This window comes from Macrosteles quadrilineatus, unplaced genomic scaffold (genome assembly GCF_028750875.1).
Source record: "Macrosteles quadrilineatus isolate MER2022 unplaced genomic scaffold, UCM_ALF_1.0 Scaffold_32__1_contigs__length_1466915, whole genome shotgun sequence".
In the NCBI taxonomy this organism is placed as follows: domain Eukaryota; kingdom Metazoa; phylum Arthropoda; class Insecta; order Hemiptera; family Cicadellidae; genus Macrosteles; species Macrosteles quadrilineatus.
The window spans coordinates 571310-592378 of NW_026542625.1; the positions used below are offsets into that span (position 1 = coordinate 571310).

The 21069-nt window shown below is 34.6% G+C and overlaps 1 protein-coding gene across 3 annotated transcripts; it reads left to right on the forward strand.

Annotated features, from left to right (window-relative positions):
* Window positions 1-1150: 1150 nt before the first annotated feature.
* LOC129005751 (uncharacterized) lies at window positions 1151-18932 on the forward strand. Of its 3 annotated transcripts, XM_054434746.1 has the most exons (9): window positions 1151-1517; window positions 3297-3375; window positions 3908-4083; window positions 4596-4805; window positions 6868-7106; window positions 8300-8459; window positions 8646-8762; window positions 15770-15874; window positions 18449-18932. In XM_054434746.1, exons 1-9 carry the CDS (start codon window positions 1438-1440, stop codon window positions 18648-18650), a joined length of 1368 nt encoding a protein of 455 aa, XP_054290721.1. In that variant the 5' UTR covers window positions 1151-1437; the 3' UTR covers window positions 18651-18932. The 3 variants fall into 3 exon arrangements, with proteins under 3 accessions (XP_054290721.1, XP_054290719.1, XP_054290720.1); XM_054434744.1 differs by lacking the exon at window positions 4596-4805; XM_054434745.1 differs by lacking the exon at window positions 4596-4805 and having other exon boundaries at window positions 18461-18932.
* The last annotated feature ends 2137 nt before the right edge of the window (window positions 18933-21069 follow it).

Below are 21069 nucleotides of genomic sequence, written 5' to 3' on the forward strand. Positions count from 1 at the left end.
CTCTTATAGATAATATTTTGTGAGATAGTTTGAATTTCAACTTAAGAGGTTGGCTATTCTGATCCTGCTGCTAATAATATACAGTGTTGCCAAAAAGCGGGTAATTACCCGAAAAGCGGGTAATTTAGTTACCTGGGGGTAATGCTGCGGGTAATGGCAAATAGGCGGGTAAAAAGCGGGTAAATGACAACTGATCAAATATTATTTTTTTTCGTATTATTACTTATATTTCACTAGAAGAAAAATATTTCCCTGCGTTTTTTTCCATTAAAGTTATTTCACAGACTTTTTATTCCTTTACACTACTTCTCTTAATCTTCATCAGTTTGGTTCAGTTCTCACTCAGTCACTAGTAGCATAGATAAAACATACTCCCTTAACTTGTGTTGGTTAGTCTATGCTAGTAGTGTAGATATAAAGTCAATGCGAGTAGGCTACAGCGTTCAGTCGGTTCGGTTCGGTTCAGTTTCAGTCAGTACGGTTGTTTGTAGTCTTTTCTTTTGGATTGGAGTGGAAAAACTTTTGGTTGCCTGGCCTTAAATGGCTGATCCGTGATCCTCTGATCTCACTCTCACTTCACTTCTCACTATACTACAGTCAACGCTGATACGCTGATACCATGGTGGAAGGAAAATACCGTACCATACACTAGTCTACTTCTAAGAAGATGAATAACATAAAACAGGGGAATAATAATGTTGATAGGTTATAATAACTATTTTCTCCCTAAAACTAATAAAAAATAAAATTTTTAACAGTACTTACTCATTATTAAACAAGTATATGACATAGGCTATCATAAAAAAACCAAATCATTGTAGGACTAATGAAATTATTTTTGTAAGGTCAGTAAGATTGAAAATTTCATTATGAAGGTTAATTACAAGTCTCAAGTCCTATATTTAGTTCTTTACTACATCTTAATTTGTGGGATTACTCAAAACTAATTTATCAGGGTTTTTATTCGTTACTTTTAGAGACAGGCAAGAGTGTTAAAAGGGAATTTTTGGTTAGTTGAGGGTAATTTTTAGAAAAAGCGGGTAATTCTTTGCTTTGGAGGGGGTAATCGGGCCATAGTGGATTGGCAACACTGATAATATAGCTTCTCGTCTGCAAGTGGTTGTTTTGTATTGATTTGAAGAAATGTCAACCAAGCTAAACTCAATTGTTGATAAACAAGATAAACAGGAAATATCCTTAGAGAAGCATTATAAGTGTTAATCAAAGAATTATTTTTAAACATCCAATGATGAGAGAGTAGTTTCTTTCCAGCGTGTGTTTAATTCGTGCAGTGACTCCTGTTCTTAAATATTAGATTAGCTTCTATCAAATTTGTCTCTCCATTAGGCCTAGTATTATTGAATTTTTTCTCTTAGCAAATTAGCAGTTCACGTTATTAATAAATATTCCTTTAACTTTACCAGTTGAGATTCAAGAATGGCTAGTTTAAATGTATCTGATGTAAACCCATTACCACCTGGCTGGGATTGTAAATATGACAATGTTTCAGGAAAGAGGTTAGTAGATCATGTTTTCCTTTTTAAGCAAACCATGTAAAAAAATAATAGACCCTTATCCTTCTTGCCTTTTCCCACAATAAGAAAGGGTCTTTGTACCAGTGTATTCACAAGACCAGACAAAAATCCCGCTTTTCAGGTCGAGAAAATCCTGTTTTAGCGTGACGGAAAACCCTTTTGTGTCTTGCATGAATTTCGTAAAAAATCTGGTTCTATCCCAAGTGATATTTTTGAAGTAGGCTATCTTGTTTTAAACAATCTCTTTAAACCTTTCCATAGTGCTATCCTGCATCTACCTATCAATTAAAACTATCAATTAACACATTGCGTGCGGGTCAGTCGCCGGCGACCGGTTCCTTATCATTGAGATAAGTGCAATTTTCAAGAGTAAACATGACGGCCGCATTGAAAGAGTTAATTCTGGATAGTTTTTATCTTGACTTAAATCTAAAAATTCTGCAAAAAAATAAAATTAAAGGTAAAGAGTCAAAAGTCTTGTTTGCATGCCATTTTTATCCTGCACATGGTCCAAGAATTCTGTTCTTGAAATAAAAATCCTGCTTGCGGAAACACTTGCTTGGTACTGCTTTGCTAATCCACACATTCTGTGCAAGGGCACTGACCTAAACGTTAAACGTTAGAGGTATATATAGTCAATGACGTTAGGCATAGTTCTGCTGCAGTTTGTCGTTGATCCACTGTATCTGTACGCTAAATAACAATTGAATTGCTGTAGATCGTCTCTCTTCATCGACTAGGTTACCAATACAGTAACTTATGTAAATTAACAGCTAAAGCTTTCAGCTCAGCTTTGCAATTTTAAATTTACTTAAATTTTATTCCTGCTTAGGTCGTTTAGTTTGATTTCTTTATAAGCTGATCAATTATTATTTGTCATATTAACGGTTGTGATTTTCAAAATAAGAAAGAAGAAAATAAGAAATAAGAAAATAAAGTGAATAGCTTAGGCCTAGTGTCAACTTGACTAATAACTAATAATAATTTTTCAGACAAAAGAATTGATAAAAACAAGGAAAACAATAATTAAATATTTAAAATGTTACACTTGAAATCTTGAAATCTAGTGATTGAATCAATCATCCTTATATATAATACGTGGCGATTTCTACAAAACACTACTCCTCCGTTAATAATGGCCGGATTTTTACAAACGAGGTGTCAAAATTAAGTATTTTTTGTGTAGACACCCCCTGTCACCAATTCCTGTAATAAGTCTTCGGGCTTCACCCCACAGGCCATCAAAATCCCAATGTATTTCTCATGAAGAAAAGTCTTTGTTTACTTAAACAGACGAATAAGTTGTATTAATTACAGCTGTTCATAGTAAACACATGATACACACAAGGAGCGTTCGTTTTTAGAGTGAGTTTGTTTTCAGTGTCGATAACTGGAGTAGAGTGAGCCTTCGTTTTCAGAGTGAGTTTGTTTCCAGTTTCGATAACTGGAGTGGAGTGATTGATTACATCATCTTTTAGTTGACTCTTTTAAGTAATCGGAAATTGTGACTGTTATTCGTTTTGAAATAACACCTTTAATATTTTTCAATTGCTCGAATTCGAGCAACAGGTGCACTAGTCTGATACATTGAATGAATTAATTATTGTATGTATACTTAGATCACAACCCATCAATTTATGTAGATAATGCATCCTTTCAAATTATTTACATATAAGCAGTGTACCAGGCAGTTACGGTACTTAGCATATCACATTAATTATTGTTAAGAATTCTAATAAATTACCTTACAATTACTTTCAGATATTATATCAACTATTTTACACGACATACGAGCATGGAAGATCCTAGAGTACAACATACAGAAAATATTCCGCTGCAGGTAAGTTGTGTTGGCTTATAATGCTAGAATATATTTATCCGTAGGTTTTATTATCAGCTAGTCCCAACACCTCAACTTTGTCATATTTACTATCAGTATCTAATCCATTTAAGATGGGAGTCACAGGTTAGTGATTTTATAAACGGAGAAGACGTTTTTTAACTTAAATGTAAATATAAGAGGAGTGAGACATCTTTGTAGCTTTGTTACTAAAACAGTTAGTTGTTTCTGTAGCCAGAATCATTTATCAAATCCTCAAGATCTAGATCAGTGGGTTCAATTTTTATTAATTAAAAAGTTAATGCATTTCCTCAAGCTCAAGCTTAACCTTTCAAAACTAAAAAGTAATATCTCTAGGGAAAATAAGCCAGAGTCAGACGATTTGAAGTCAAGGGGAAATTTCTTAAGTGCTTTCTTTATTTTAAGAACTTGACTATGATTAGCCTACAAACCTTTTCCAACACTGGGCAGTTTAAAATATAAGAGAATAATGTACATTTTTATAAAAAATAAATGTCTATCTTCTCCCCAGGACTTCACATCAGCAGCAAATCATCGGCTGGGTCTGATGATGGGAACCAATTCTCTGAAACGTCAACAGAGCGCAGCATCAGACAACAAGCAAGCAGCCACAGACCAGACTGTAGCTAAGATAAGTTCGATGTTTCCCACTGTCAGCGAAACGCACATCCGCACACTACTGCTCAAGTGAGTAGGCTAATGAAACATTTGTTAGCTAATCAAAAAAGTGTTTTTTGTCAATGCAATCAGAAAAACATTGCATTTTAAAATCTTACTAGGTGGGCTGATCCTTAAATTTAATATAGGCCTATTTTTCATAGTTAATTTTTTCTCAATTTTGTGTGACTAACCCAACTGCATAAAAGAAAGGTTAACTTTTTTCTCATAGCATAGCTATACTGTGAATATAATTACATTTATTTGAGTAGGACTTTAGGACCATTGACTATGGATGCTGGAAATTATCTACCAACAATATGAAACAATATACTGTGGTGTCACTGTGTTGATTTCACGTGTTGCTGTCAACTTCTTTCTTACTGTTTAGCTAACCGATAACAAAATATTTTATAAACAGCTGAAAACATTTTAAAAACAATGTATCCACCAATTATAATGGATGGTTCGGCAGCCGTGTTGCCACAGTTAAATGTCTGAGCCATGATGTCACAGTTGCCTCGGTTACCGTATGTCCGCAGGTACCACAACCGTGAGGCCGTGGTTATGAGTGCGTTGCAGGTGGAAAAACACCCGCTCACTACACCCGGACCCTACACGCCACCCATGGGTGCCCGTACTCTCCCGGGGGTGGGGTTGTACGCTGTCACCCCTCCAAGCACCCCTAGAGCAGGGTTCCTCCCCCCTCGACTCTCACCTCGTCCCCACTCATCTCCCAAGATGAAGCTCAGGTTTTACTCTCCCCTAGGTGTCCCGGAATGCCGTAGTCGATGTGTCTTTTCTTTGTGTTTGTTTTGTTGAGGCATGTATATTATATGTTTATTTTAGGTTGTAGTTGTAGTTAGATTCGTCTGCTAGACAGCGATACTTATTTTAAATAGTGTTTATTTTGACTCTACAAATAGCTGTGGTATAGAAATAACTGTATAGATAATCGTCCTAATTTTTTGACAATGTTTTTTTTTATCATCAGTCTGTATGTAACCATCTCTAACTTTTTAAATTGAGAATTATTTAATTCGTTCATTAGCTTAGATTTGTAACCTCACTCTTTCGAGTTAAAATAACATGTTTTTTTTAACATGTTTTGAATTGTAACAAAATAAGTTATGTTACCTATTCTTGTAAATATTATCTCGAGACAAAAATGCTTATAACATACAATTGATCAACGTTTATAGATGTATATTAAAATAATTTTACCCATCTTGTCTCCATTAGCTGATTAATTTATGCCTGCATTTATTAAGTATTTTACTTTTGAACTTTCTATCCATAAATGATTACCATGTTTTTTGTTGTGAATTTAGTACCTACCATACTTATTTATCATATTATGTACAACAACCCTTTCTTAATTTTTAATTTGTCCCTATGTGTAGCATGTTGAACAGTGTTACAGATTTTTAAATAACATTAATCTATGTTGATATAAATGTTCATTCACTTATTACAATTCAAACCAAATGCTAAGAATTTTGTTGACAATCCAATGTATTCTTGTACATATTTGCTGGCATCAAGTATTACTTGACTTGTTTTGCTGTAAAGATATGGTAATACTGCACTTAATAATTAGGCTACAGGTTAAATATTATCATTATTTTGACTTTTTAAAACTGCAAACCAATCAATATATTAAGCTGTTATGTGTACTGTAGAACCTCGATGGTTCAACACTTTGTGGACTAAGATGGTTTCGAAATATTTAAATGTCAAACTATGGAGTAGATTGGAGATTTACAAACAGGGAGTATTTAAAACTCAAGATAGAGCAAACAAACTAAAATAAGTAGTATAAAACTGTACACAAATAAACAAACTTATCAACTTACATGTCTACTGTACATTCTTTGGCTTCTTACTGTATAAAATAGTTTGTAATATTCAACTATTTTTAACTTCCAATGTTAGGAAAAATGTAAATATAAGTTACCCCATCACTGTATAGAATGGGTAATGATGGCTGATTTTGCCTGGTCTATACGCCGAAGGTTATCTTACCTAATCCCTTTGCTTTCGGTTGGCCAGTTGTATAGGCCGTGTTGTTAATTCAAACATCAGCCACTCCCGTGGCCATTACCTTTGGCAACCTCTCTCTGCAAACCATCTTGGCTCCCCTGAAGAATTCTACCAGCTTAGAATTACTTAAGTTTCAAATTTGCTTAGGCTCTTAGGTCGCATCACTAGGAGAATCTAAACAAACAACATTCAGTTAAAATATCTGGTCAAAGCAATAGTGCTTCCATGTTAGCCAGTATAGATTGTGTCAATTAGAGTGGCAGCGGGATGAGCATGCACACAAGAACCCTTCCCCCACCACTGCTGCTTTTTAGCGAATTTCCCCATAGGGAAGACGCTATTGCCGAAGGTTTCAACTTGATAAGACCTAGGCTCGGGACTGATTTACTTTTTCATTTTGATGTCCCCAGAGGCCAAAAAGACACCTCAACAGCTTATTCCCATTGGATTAATTGAATACCACCAGCATCGAGTGTGACTCTCAGTATTGTTGGGAATATTCCCCTCATCAATCTCACTGGCCATCCTAATTGACATGATCTATCACTGGCTATCCGAGAGGCAAGATAATAATGTGAAATTTATATATATTACTTGCTGTACAAAAGATAGCGGCCATTACAGCTAGCTACCTGACCGAATAAGTATAAAAATACTCTTGCTGATCGCACAAGGTTAACTGGTGCTTACTACCCTATACTGTACCTAAAAAGTGCTCAGTGCCTGTAGTATTTCATTTAGCATTCTAGTTGACTCCCGTATGTTGCCTAGGTACCTGAAGAGTGTATTCCCAGTGGTTGAGGAGACAGTTCTGCTCGACACTCTGAGCAGTTCGGACAACAATGTCCACCGTGCGACGCAGACGCTGCAGTCTATGGGGTTTGACAAGCGGGCGACGCCCCCGCCAAGAGTGTGTCTTCAGAAACAAACACCTTCTACACAGTCTGCCCCCCCGGCGCCGCAGCACTCACCCCCCGCCAGGATGAAGAGCGTGGAAGAAAAGCAAGAGAGTGAGTATTGGTTTTACCTAAGGTTTGAGGACTGCATTATTTCCTGAAATATTTCTTGTTTTGTCAAGTTACCCACTCAAACATTATGTAATGGTTTGCATTAATGAAAGCTTGTGACATGGAAATAACCTTTGATTCAGAATATTTAAATACTAAAAGTTACAAACTAGCTGCAGTGTCTTATTTTATGCAATTATCAAAATGTATTTAATCAAAAACCCATGGTTGGATATATATTTTTTAAGTTTAAGAACTTAAACAACAATAGTATTTAACAAAATAGATGTCAATGGTGTTGAAACAAATTAGATTAAAAAATACCCCCACCGCAGCAAACCTGCAGTCTAAGCGGATTTCTCTAATTTTTGGCCTGATTGGCTTTTTACTACAATATTTCCTTAAACTTTTGTCAAATTTATTCCCCATTAGTGTTAGGTTTAACGAGTTCTTAGGTTTCCTGCTACAGAGTTGATAGTAAAGTGTGTTTTTTAGTGAAATATTAAGAACTTGTTATAAAATAAATAAATTTGCCAGAGCATCCGCAAACTACAACAGTTGTCTTATTCCCCATATAAATAATACAGCAATTTTAAAATTGCAGTTTTTTTGGGGGAATTTTCTTCATAACCATTAAGCGAACAACGCCTCAATATGGGGGACCAAGGTCCTGGACGGTAATAGCTTATTCGCTCATTCCTAATGAGGTTGAGGAATTTGCTAAAAACAGCCAGTAAGGTAAAATCCTGAGCTTTAAATTTTATATTTAAGGTAGGTTTTGTCATTATCAGATGTTCTGTTAAATCAGTGTCTATGGGCGGCGACAACAATGTTTTGTATGTTTTGTTGTTTTTGTTTTGGTTTTTGTTTTTGTTGTTTTGTACAATGTTTTGTAACAATGGACAAAACACTTCTATTCACCAACACTTCAACCTCAACATTTCAACTGTGTAGAAAGCCATCTTCACGGTGACTTGACACCGGAAATATGTCATTTATTGGCTTGCTTGGTCAATTGTACTTAAGTCAAGTCACCCAAATATGTCTATCTACATTTTAGCCACGATGTTGATGAATATCTATTTTGTGTCAGTGTTTTGTTTATTTTGGGCAAGGTCGCACCCAAAGACCACGGATCTTCAGTATGTAACCATGAAAGCATATCTTTGAAGATAAAATGTTTTGTTGTTTCACAGTGAAGGTTCGGCTGAGGGAAAAACACCCTGACGTAGCCGAGAGAGTTGTCTCCATTGCTCTGGACAGTGTGGACTACGATGAGACCAAGGCAGATCAAATACTGACCATGGCTGATGAAACGCCTCCAGCTACAGAAGACAAGAAAAATCCCGACTCTAGGTAAGACTGCTACTCACTGACTGATTTTATCCCAAAGACATGGATTTGTCATGTTTCTTTTATTAAGATGAAATTCTTTATTTTCCATTCTCGTTCTTATACTAAGTCAACTTAAAACTTTTCTTAATCAACACATTTTGTTTGAAGTAGTAAATGCAATTCTTACACTCAACCAACTGTTTGCAGTAGTGGACATGAAGTGATGAAGGAGATCATTGTAGAAGAGCCGTCTCAGCCTCCTTCTCCTGAATCTCCTCCTGACAGTCCATCCGGAAAGAGGAACAAGAATAACAGAAACTCCAGGTAGGCCTACTTACATCTTTAACACATTAAGCACATTTCGTAAATATGGTTAACAATCTGTTTGAATTTTTCAGGCGTATTTCTAGGGCTGCACTTTTTTCTGCAGGGTTGCACAATTGATGCAGTACTCTGTATTGAGTAGCTATTAATTGTCATACCAAAATGGAATCCAGATAAGTGGAAAGGTCAATTTCATGGAAAATAACAAAATTGAATGTTAAAAATCATTAAATGAATACAGTTTTTTGGATATCAAATCCATGTAAGGTTTTAATTTCTTTTAGGCCTATACTAAAACCACTAAATTTTTCATTATTTCAAAACATCTTATAAGTTGTGTATTATTCCAGCTTCAAGAACGAATTATTAATAAACTAGTTTACCTTGTGGTTGCCAGATTCTTGAAATGTGTAGATATCTTGCTCGATGTACATTTCGCTACATGTGTAGCATCGTCAGGAGCACAGTTTGTCACATTAGTCTATTTAACACAAACACTATTTACAAATATTTACATTTTCGGTCGGATGATGATTTACGGTAAAGTCATAGGAATCCAGCGCGCGAACGCGTGCGCGGACCACGGCGCGGACCGGAGCCACTACATGTGTCACTATTTGACTGACAACTGGCTTGAGGAGGTATGTTTGGGGAGGTTCGGTCAGGGGATGGGGGTGAGTTTACGATGTTAGAGCTTTCTCTTCTTGGACTGCGACGTTGCCAAGTCTCTGCGCTGTTGCCACGTTTATCTTCTAGATGGTTTATAAGTTTGAAAATTATTGAATTGTTGTAATCTTCTTTTTTGTTTAATAGGGTGTCTGTATTTGAACTATGGGTATGTTTATATATGTGGTAGCTTTCTTGGACTTTCGCTATTGACTTAGAATTTGTGCGTTTGAGGATTGTTAATGATTCTGGAAATGAGATGTGGTGGTTCTGATTACTTTTCAGGTGTTTGGCGACTAATGATTCTGGATTGGCGTGGTGGCTGGCACTATGTTCTTTGAATCGCTGTTTAAATGATCTGTTAGTATAACCAATGTATTCTTTTTGACATGGTGGTGCACATGTTATTTTATATACGCCTCTTTCTTGTTCTATTGGGATGTCAGTTTTCTCAGCTATTCTGTAGTTTGGGACGGGATTTGTTTTTACTCTGTATGCAGGTTTATATCCTGCATTGTTGAAGACTTTTCCAATTTTCTCTGTTATCCGGTCGGTATAGTTGATTGGTATATATTTAGCTCGTTCTATTGTCTTTTCGTCATCTATGATGTCTGTTGGAGGGTTAGGTTTTAGTTTCTTTAGTATTTTATTAATCATTTTATCGATAATGTGAGGGTCGTACCCATTGTTAATTGCTATATTTTCTATGGTTTGTTTTTCTTTGGTGTACTCGGCTTGGTTGAGGTTGTAGTTCAGTAACCTATATACTAGAGATCTGAAGGCTGCCATTTTGTAGTTGTAAGGGTGGTTTGAGTTGGCAGGGATTACAAGATCGGTTTGGGTTGGTTTCCTGTATATTGCTATTTCTACTGTTTTATTATTGTTTTTTATTACTGTTACGTCGAGGAAATTTATAGATTTGTTGTTTTCGTGGTCCATTTTGAATTTAATATTGTTGTGTGTCTTGTTGATGTGATTAAGGAATATTTGAGCTTGTCTGCTATTGCCATTTAGGACGAGGAAAGCATCGTCAACATATCTGGTGTAGAATATGATTTTGTTATGGTATGGATTGTTTTCTGATAGGATATGTTTTTCTTCGAAGTGTTGCATATATAGTTCTGCGAGAGTGGCTGATAGAGGGCCGCCCATTGGTAGGCCTTGGGGGTCATAGTAAATTTTGTTGTTGTATGTGAAGTAGCTCTGTTCTGTAATTATTTTTACTATTTTGATTATATCTTCGATCTCGTCTGGTAGAAAATTGTCGGACTTTGTGAGTCTGTCTTCTAGTACTTTTAAAGCTTCTGTCCGAGGTATGTTGCCATACATGTTATCGACATCTATTGTTGTTAAGAGGTGTCTGTCGAGAATTGTTTCTTTTTGTATTCTTTGTATGAAATCTTTTGTATTTTTACATGATACGGTCGAAGTATTGGGAATGTTATTCTTTATGAGGTTGTTGATGTATTTTGCTAGTTTGTATGATGGTGAAGGTATGGCGTTTATTACTGGTCTGATTGGGTTACCTTCTTTGTGTGTTTTTATTAGGGGCTTAAAGATTGGTGGCGATGCGTTGTTGTTGTATAAAAATCTGTTCTGTTCTGGATTGATAATACAGTTTTTGTTTAGGAAATCTTTTATTTCCTTGTTGTATACTTTTGTTGTGTCATTTATTTCTTCGATTTTGTTTTTCTGGAAGTATTGATTTATTTTGACGTTTAGTTCATCTTCATTAATAATGACTGTGGAATTGGATTTGTCTGCTGGTAGGATTTGTGCGTTGTTTGCGATAAGTTTTTGTTTTATTGTTTGGATGGTTTTATTTTCGGTAGAAGGTTTATTGATTGGGTGGTTGTGTTTAATTTCTTTACAAATTATATCAGCTACACCATATCTTATTTGATCTCTGTCTTCAAGTTTTACCATTTGTAGTCCTACCTCTGTTTATAAGTTTGAAAATTATTGAACAGATTACAACAATTCAATAATTTTCAAACTTATAAACCATCTAGAAGATCAACGTGGCAACAGCGCAGAGACTTGGCAACGTCGCAGTCCAAGAAGAGAAAGCTCTAACATCGTAAACTCACCCCCATCCCCTGACCGAACCTCCCCAAACATACCTCCTCAAGCCAGTTGTCAGTCAAATAGTGACACATGTAGTGGCTCCGGTCCGCATTACACATGTAGCGAAATGTACATCGAGCAAGATATCTACACATTTCAAGAATCTGGCAACCACAAGGTAAACTAGTTTATTCAAAACATCGTTGCAAATTACATAAAAAATGACTGTCAATTAAAAAAAAAAAACATTATTGTAATGGTAAAATATAAGATATGAAGCGATACACAACTACTCAGCCAAATGTCTCAATTCACACCGAAATTAAGACATGAGGGGTAGCAGAGAGATAAACAAGTATAAGGGGAGAAGTTGATACACTTTGTGGTATGTAGCTCACTAAAACATCAAAAGAACTAAGTCAAGTATCAAGTGCAGACGCCTAAAGCCTGGTACGTATTTTCCAATACAGACAGAGGCAGCGAATAGGGATTGTCTTGACATACCCACTATAGTATCATGATGCAATCATACCACACAATTTCTCGGTACTAGATTGTATAACACAAAAGGTCGATAAGTGAAAATCGGATATTAAAAACTCTACTGCACTGATAAAAAAATATGGTGACTTATTCTCCACCAGCTACTTCTTGATGATTCGTTGTGTCCAGGAGCAAAATGGTTTTCAAAAGTACAACTCTGTTGAATATAACAATGTGTTTTATTTGATTTTTTTTTATGTGTGTAAGGATAATTTGTTCCATAAAGGGCAATTGATTTTTAAATTATAGATAATATTTTAAAATCTGGTAATATTTATAATAGCCTATAAGAACTAACCAACCTACATATAAGATACATTCTTACTGACTCACAATTAATTTGTTATATCACAATAATATTCAAATAGCAAACGGTGTACGGTTTTCATAAATTGCATTATTTTTTTATTTTTATTTATTACTTAGCTAGCACATTAATTCATAACATTTATTTTTTACTACTATCTCAGCAGGTTTTGTGTAAAACTGTGTTTTTAATGAAAATCTATTACTTTTGATGCAGTTCAGAGACATTGCTCGCAATTGTTAAATTTGTTATTACAAATATTTTCTTCTACTTTCCACCAAACAAAGTTTTATGAAAAACAGGTTTATTACAACGGAAGAAAATTATTTAACAAACTACCAACTAATATTCAAAACTTAAAATTATAAGAATACAAAATAAAATTAAAACAAATCCTTACTGAAAATCCAATCTATTGAAGACTTCAATGACAAATTCATCAAAATTTAAAGAGTTTGATTTAAACCTAAAATGGAGATCTCCGTTGGAAATAAATAAAACCTAATTGTACTGTCGATACGATTTATATTGTCAAGTACATAAAGTGTAATTTACAATCTGAAATTAAAAAAATAGAGCCAATGCCAATAGCTAATATTTAACATTATTGGTTTTTAAATAATATTGTCATTGCGGTTTAAATCTGATCTAATCTACAGACAGACATAGTAATTACATAATTTTTAATCTCAAATTGATGTTTGATAATGTTAGTGAACGCTAGATATTGTTCTGGAAAAGTTTGCTTCTGTGGATTGAAAGTGTTTATTTAGTTGTGCTGTGCTGTATCAAAGTAAAAGTTTTTTGATAAGAATACTACTTTAAATATTCATGAATTTTCTAGTCCATCATGGAAAACCCTTTAGTTGCTCTTTGGTTTCTGTACCGTGTAGCATTCGTGGGTGCTTCAAGTGTTGCTGATAGATCGAGTGGAAAACCGCAAGATTCACATCTCTCTCCCTTGCCAAATTACGTTGTGGCAAATGTATCTAATCTCCAAGCCGTTCAAGATTCTTCCATCCGGAAAAAAGCGGCTGCACTCTCATTTCCTCTGAGCGAACAAGACAAACGGGACCTAGAAACTTTGGAAATGAAATTCGACAATGAAAAAGACTGTGCTGGGCTTGCAGCTCCTCAGATCGGTATTTCAAAAAGAGCGATAGTTTTCAAAGTTGACGAAGAAGAAGGAGTCAAAGGTTTTCCTAGATCCGTCTGGATCAACCCTACTTACGAGAAGGCGAGTGATGAAACAGAAGTCGCTTATGAACAATGTTTCTCGGTGCAAGGAGTCACGGCGCCTGTGAGACGATACAAGTGTATAAACTACGAAGCGAGAGATGTGAGTGGGAATATCGTTCGAGGTCGTGCAGAAGGATTTTCGGCAAGAGTCATTCAACACGAAACAGATCACTTGAATGGTATACTTTTTATCGATCTGGTCCCAAAGGAAAAGATCATTACTATACAGGAATTCAAGAAGCTTTTGAAAAAGTACGAAGAAGAAGAATCAAGGAGAAATAAAACTAAACGATAGTTAAAGATTATTCTTTGTTCTTCAGTTTTCATCTTGTAAATACATTTTTGTAATTTTATCTTTGACTTTTTTAAACGTTCCTAAATCAGTGTTTGATAAGTGTGAATTTCGAAGTGGATAGAATGACCGGTTTATTGTAAGCCGTTGTGACATCAATAATATTTTTCTCATGAAGAAATAACAAAGCTACTCTCACCACTACTCTTTAGAGTACCGTTAGAAGTATGGGAAGTTAATAAACAGTTTGAGTTTAACGCAAATAAGTGAATTAAAAATTCCAAAATCTTATCCACAAAGCACACAATAAAAAATACAAGATTGGATTTTATGTCAAATTTGGAACCTTTTCACTTTATTTTCAACCAACAATTAGTTTGAAAATAATGTTGAATGGGTCAGCTGATTCTATTATAAACTCCCCTTGGTTGTAACGACTGTATCTATTATGCATTATGCCACCCTAACTACTGTTTCCACACTTTTCATAATGACATTTCCTATTCGAGTGACACACCTATCCACCAGTCAAGCTGTATTTCCTTGTGTTTTATCTACGAATTGAATTCTTATCGTTTGGTAAGCTTTATTTATAGTTTTAATTAAGTTGTATATTTTAAATTATATATGGTAAACTTGAAAATATATTATACTTCAGTTAGGGTAAACTATTTAAACAATAACTGTAAGTGAATAAACCTAAATTTAAAATAAATATTATTTGATAGTAAAGTGCCTGGCAGCTGAGCCATGCTAGGTTGTGTTTAATTTGTTTCCTTGGTTAAAAATGGAAACATGTAAAATTTACAAGAAATTTAGGTTTTTATCAGAAATAAAAATATTGTATGAAATTAAACTAAATGTAAAGAATGGAGGAGAAACAGTTCCTTAACAAGAATCTTTTCATAGATATTTGTCACCGAAAGTCATTTAAAACCATCGTAAATTAAATTATCACACTCGCGCTATTGACACAGTCAATGATAAATACAAAATCACATTTGTATTTTAAACAGTAATACTGTGTGTTGCAAACCAATAGAAATTGTGTTTTTACCAATTTTTGTCTTCTTCACTAAATTTGCTGAGTTATTGGTGAAATTCACAAACCAAACTTTGCCCCTAAAAGTTTGCAATTCTAAACTTTCAGCATTTTGCTGCTATATTTCAAGATAAACTTTTGCAAACACAAAAAACAAACACACAATAATTCTATTAGAGTATAGGATAAGAAATTGTGTTTATACTTAGCTGATTAGTAAACAGATAATACAAGAACTGGTAAATATCAGATTTTGGAGGTTTCCACTACTATCAGTCTAGATACATTTATGAATCATAGTGCATATTGTGAGCTGTAAGTGGAGTTTCATTAAATTATTATTATAAACTATATTTTTGTCTCTCTGAAATTCACATTAGTTCTTAGTTTCTCTTGAATACATGTTTAAAGTTGTTTTTTTTTATCTAGGCCATAGTGGCACTTTAAATGAAGTCAATTTAAACACTTTTTAGGAAAAGCGGTCTAACCCCTTTAACGTTTTGTAGATGTGCTTGCGAATCAAAGTTGGATGCCGAGGTGCTAACCACCACGCCCCCCCCCCAACACACCCTTATTCTTAAATAGTTTAACCAACAAAATTTACATTCATTTTTTTAATTTTTTATCCAAATTATTTGTTCATGAGCCATTGGTTTGGAGTTCGTTGTAAGCTGTATAGGCAAATAAAAACCGCCCCTAATTCAGTTTTCCCTCCACAAAAACCATATGATAATTAATTATACTAAATCTGACAATATCATGTGCCTTCATGTTTTTAATCAAAACAAATTTCCAACACAGGTACGAGTTGAAGCTCAAGCAATAAGTTTAATGATATTTTATGTTTCTAGATCTATCGACATGACCGACTTCAGTGGTTATCGTTCTCTGCTCACCAGACCAGCTCTGGGACCTAATCCAAGACTCGTTCGCGGACCTGATCAATCATTGTTGCTGTAAGTATAGGTGTGAAAAGTGAAAAGCTTCTCTTTAGGAACTGACCAAAACATATACTTGATTCACACAAAAAAAACATCATTTATGTTTCTACTTAAAGGATTTGCCTTTTAAACGAGTTGTCTTTAATATTATCATAGCTTGTTAACACTCACTAACCTAATTTAGTACCTGTAATGTTTAAAAACTTAAAAGTAATGTAAAAAAGAACTTTGTTTCAGCTAAAAAATATTCAAAATCTAAAAACATGAGAGATTGTTTGAAACTATTCTTGATAAAGGTTCGCAAACAAGTATTTTATTAGATGGTTTGATCTAGTACAAAATTATATGAATATGCTTCATCTAACCCTTGCCACTTGATTTACTCAATAACACATCTTTCTCTTAAATTCACATGTTAATGTTTGAAATAAACAACATATTTGACAAAGCAACAACCAACTCAAGGACGACAGAAGACAGATATCAGCTGAGGTAACACCTGACACAACACTCTTCACTTATCACTAGTATTACACATCAAAATCAATCAGCTGCTTATTTACGTTTCTTTCATCGTCTTTGTTTTCATCAAATGGATTCCCTCGAATAATGCATGCTGCAGATTAAGTTATAATATTTCAAAAGGAAAGCCTTTCAACCTTTCAAAAGGTTTTTGAAAGGATATAGCAAAATAAATAGCAAAATTATATATTTAAGTTTATTGTTGCTGGTGGTGAGTTTATCTTTAACATGTTTATTGCGGCATGTCTACAATCGGAGACATCAGCTACCCCGCCCGGGTGCGCATGCCTCCTATCAGAGACATTATTTGTCATGGACATTGTAATGCGATTATATTTCGTCTAGCGATTGAGAAGGAAACGCATATTGTGCATTAGCGTGCACGTTAGGGTAGTAGGTTTTTTAATTTCATGTTTGTCGAGGTTAATGCCAATATTCATATTTTCCAAAGGGCTTTATTTTTGTGTTTGTTGACGTGGTTTATCGTTTAGATAAACAACGTCGTTGTAGCATGTTATGAGAAATGTTATGACATGAAGTAGAATAACGATACTGAATTGCATTGTGGAAGGAACATAACCTCAAAACTTTGCTTGATCACTTTTTGCGGTATGTTTTGATTGAGTATCCGGGTACTTTGCCTCTGCCTTTTCCATCCATTTGGCAATACTGAGGGCCGGCTAGCAGTTTTGTTTAGTTCTGTTATCTATTGTTTTTTTTGTTTTTTTTTTTAACTGTGCACAACGACTGGGACACAGTACATGCTATAATATGCCTCTACTATTTGATGAAACTGAATTCAAACATTTTCGCGAACTCATCCACACAGTGCATTAGCTGCTGGCGCTCCCGGCAGCGGACGACCATCACGCAGCCACAGCAAAGGTGTTAAAGAATGATTTTGCAAACATTTTCGAACGATAATGGTGTTGCAGTGCTATTGATTTCCCTTATTTCATTTCATAAGCAAAAATTCGTTAAGCGAATTTAGTTTTTTTTGACGAATAATCTACCAAACACTAAACACTTGTTTACCAACAGGCCCTTGATTTTATAAACCTTTTTTTTTTAGTGACCTTCTATGGGAATTTTTTGCCTTTCATATAAATCTTTGTAACTTTATTTTGAATGGTTATTTCTTTTTATTTGCAAACTCATCATTAGAACTCATTTTTAGTACTCATCTTAAGTAAAAACAATAAAATTACCGATCTCATCATAAATATAGAATGTGCATGTATTTATTATACTGAATAGAATTTGTTTCCTAAAACAATTTCATCATTATATCAGTACAGTAGATGTATGTATGCAACATTTTATAAAATCAAAATCTGTTTCATCCCCAAACATCCCTTCCTGAGCCTTCATTTGCTCAGAGTTACAACAATTTTACTTATTACAGATTACTTAACAAAATTGGTTCAGATATCTAAAGAAACGCAAGTTTGTACAGAGTTGCCTTTAGTTATGCCAGATAACAGCTAGTACCTTGAAAGAAGTATAAGGTAGCAGTGTTAGCCTATAAACAAATCTACATGAGTGAGATTGTACCAAACAAATCACCATTATTACCCTCCGAAATCAGATGTTATTATCCGTTTTTGCCATTAAAATTCAATATTTCTAACAAAATATTTTCTTAATTATCGCCCAATTCTCCAGGAAAAAATAGGCTAACAATTCCAGAAAAAAATAAAAATTCCTATGTCCTTACGTCATATAATTGACTATTGGATACAGAAGTTGGATCAATAGTCAAAGGTCATACATAGGATCACACATATCACTTTTGGTATCTTTTACTTAAGGCTATGTTTCTACTTTTGGGAGCGAGCTGGTATACGTGGTACAGAGCCGAGACTTTGGTCCCCAAATTCCCCGTGCTCAAACCCTGTCTAATGGATATTATCCGAGTGATAATGGTGCAACCTCTAGGCCTAGCCTGAAGTATTGTAAAAAAAACAATCACGAGCTAGAGCTTAGTTAAAATTAAATATAGGTATCTTTAGATTGCTTATTGATGGGATAGCCAGTTAAAGCCCGCTATTGACATGTACATGACAGTGTGTCCCACAGGCCGGACTACGTAGCCTGGTGTGGTAGTGGGGGTTTGGCACGGGGCCCCGACCCTCTACACTGTGAGGGCCCCTCCTCTCCTCGGGGCCCCGACCCCTCTCTACGCAAGGGCCCTCGTGCTGGACTTGCCCGAGGCAGTATCTACTCTCAGCTCGCTGCTCTCTCATTGGCCGAGTCTCGTGGCAAATAGCGGTGGTGCTTCACCTTGTAATGGACGTTAATGAAGAACTACAAGCCTGCGTAACTTTTGAATAACGTAATTATAAAACAATAGTTATAATTGTACAAAACTATTGTTTAGGTTATAATTGATAGGAAAGCTAAGTCGCTAATTAGGAATGTTCTTTAAAAAGGATAGTTCAACTAGCTTTCCTGAGAAAAAGACCAGAAGCTAATTTACACACAATAACAGGTCACAAAACATTCCTTTTGGAAAATTCTCCTTATAGGGAAAATATCACATTAATTGTGATCAAAATTTGGTGGACTGTTGTGTAATATCAACTAGGCCTACTACCTGAACTTTTTTCTTAGGTAAGTTGGTGTATCAATTCCTTGTAAAACTTAACCCTGGTATTTTGGCCTGATAAAAGACTTAGAGTAGAATGAAGAGAAATCTCATTTGAAGCTTTGCAAGTATTGTCAAGTCCTGTGTAAGGACGAAATATCTGTATGTTTTGTGACCTTTAGTTGTATATTGATTAACCCCTGAACTCAAATTTCCTCAGGTAAGCTAAGATTTTCAAAATTGGAGTACACAATAAAAAAATATGTGTTTTACATTCCTATTCAATACATCTGTTTTAGTATTAAGTACGACACGCCTCTTAACCTGTGTTCATTTACGATACATTCCGCTTACTCTTTACACCACTGGATTGTGAAAGGTACATATCACTGAACAGACGTATATTTTGTATTTCTCCTGTACACAAAAAGAGTAAGTGAGTTTATACACAAAGAAAAGAAGTATTGAAAAGTGCTTCCACCGTTTGGAAAAAAGACAAAATGAATGTTGAATGTTTTGTTACTTCGACATGTGAAAATTGTTACTTAAAAGACATACCATTCCAGTTTTTTACTACCTTTTTCCAAATGACATGGCAGGTAAATTTGCATGCGGTTTTCTTATTTTAAGTTTATATTTTAGTGCCAAATTAAATTATGACCTATCTCGTACTAACGGTGAGATAAGTAGATGTAGTTTTGCTGAAAAAAAAAAATAGTGAGTAGCCTTAGGGCCATACGAACATGAATATAATTCACTTAAATACACCTATATAAAATGCTATGGTTGAAATTAACTAACCCAAAGCTTGATTGTAAGACAAGTTTGTGCTCTTTGTTTGTTGTATAATCTAGTCTTGCCTTATTTTAAGCTTTGAATGTACTTTAATAACCTTGATATTTGGTAGTTGACACTCACACAGGTCTAGGTGAACCACTATAATTATTATACCTGTGGCAGTTCTTAAATTTTCTTTAACTTAATTCTAGATTTTCCTGTCAAAGAGGAAGATTGTTGACCTTTTGAAGTATACAAGATTGTGTATCAGTATTTTTATTTTCTGGTGTCATTGTCTGTTTACCACTAAAAAAACTTATACATGTCTTAACCAGGTGTTTTGTTTCTCTATGGTTAAACAATGTTTTGCATTTCCTTATTTCAGTATTCTTTTTTATTTATATTCTATAAGATGTATTTTGTTACGGAATATCAACATTCTTAAGTTATCATACGCGTAAGTAAAGCGTGAATAAGTAAATTGTGAAGTGTTTTAACAAGCTCTTTGTGAATTGTATTCTAATTTTGTTTGTCCCAAGTTGATGTCTAATGAAATTTTGGCATACAGTAATAGAATTAGTCTCGATTATTCAACTTAATTCGTCTGCAGCAAGGTTAAATAAGCAGAGGTGTCAATAATTTGAATAATAAAATATAATTTTCCTGCCCACTAATACTCTCAAAACTACTGATATCGGAAATCTGCACAATGTAATGATCATCACACTGTAGTTTTCGTGTTAGCGATAATTTCCCTGGAATTTGTTTCCAAAAGACAATATTCTTTATTTACATATTCGTAGAGAGAATAGTACATGCGTGAAGCAGCAAGACCATGAGTTTCCAGAGCTTTGTCTTGAAGAGCTTGCGAGTAAGATTTACTTATCATAATTGTTAGTTTATCTACTTTTCTGCCAAACACTAACATTCAACATTCACTTTTAAAACCACATGAGCTAGATAAAAAAATTAATAATGTTCATGGCAAAAAATTTAATGGCTCTTCAGAGTTCTTTCAGCCTAGAAGTTTATAATCTCAGTGCACTAGATAAACTACAATCACTTTAGAATTTGGAAAAAAAAATTGAGATGGTAAATAACTCTTCAGCGGCTGTTTGAAATTAACAAAAATAGCTCTCATGGCGGGTAAATCCGAGATGGTCGTCACCTTAGTTGGATAATTGAGACTTACCATGTTACCTTTACATGCATTGAAGAGATGTTTAAATAAGGGTATAAGTGCAATAATTAATAACAGTTACCCTACAAGCCAAAACAGAATGCTGATGTTATTGATGTATGATTGTTAAACCTTCCATTACTT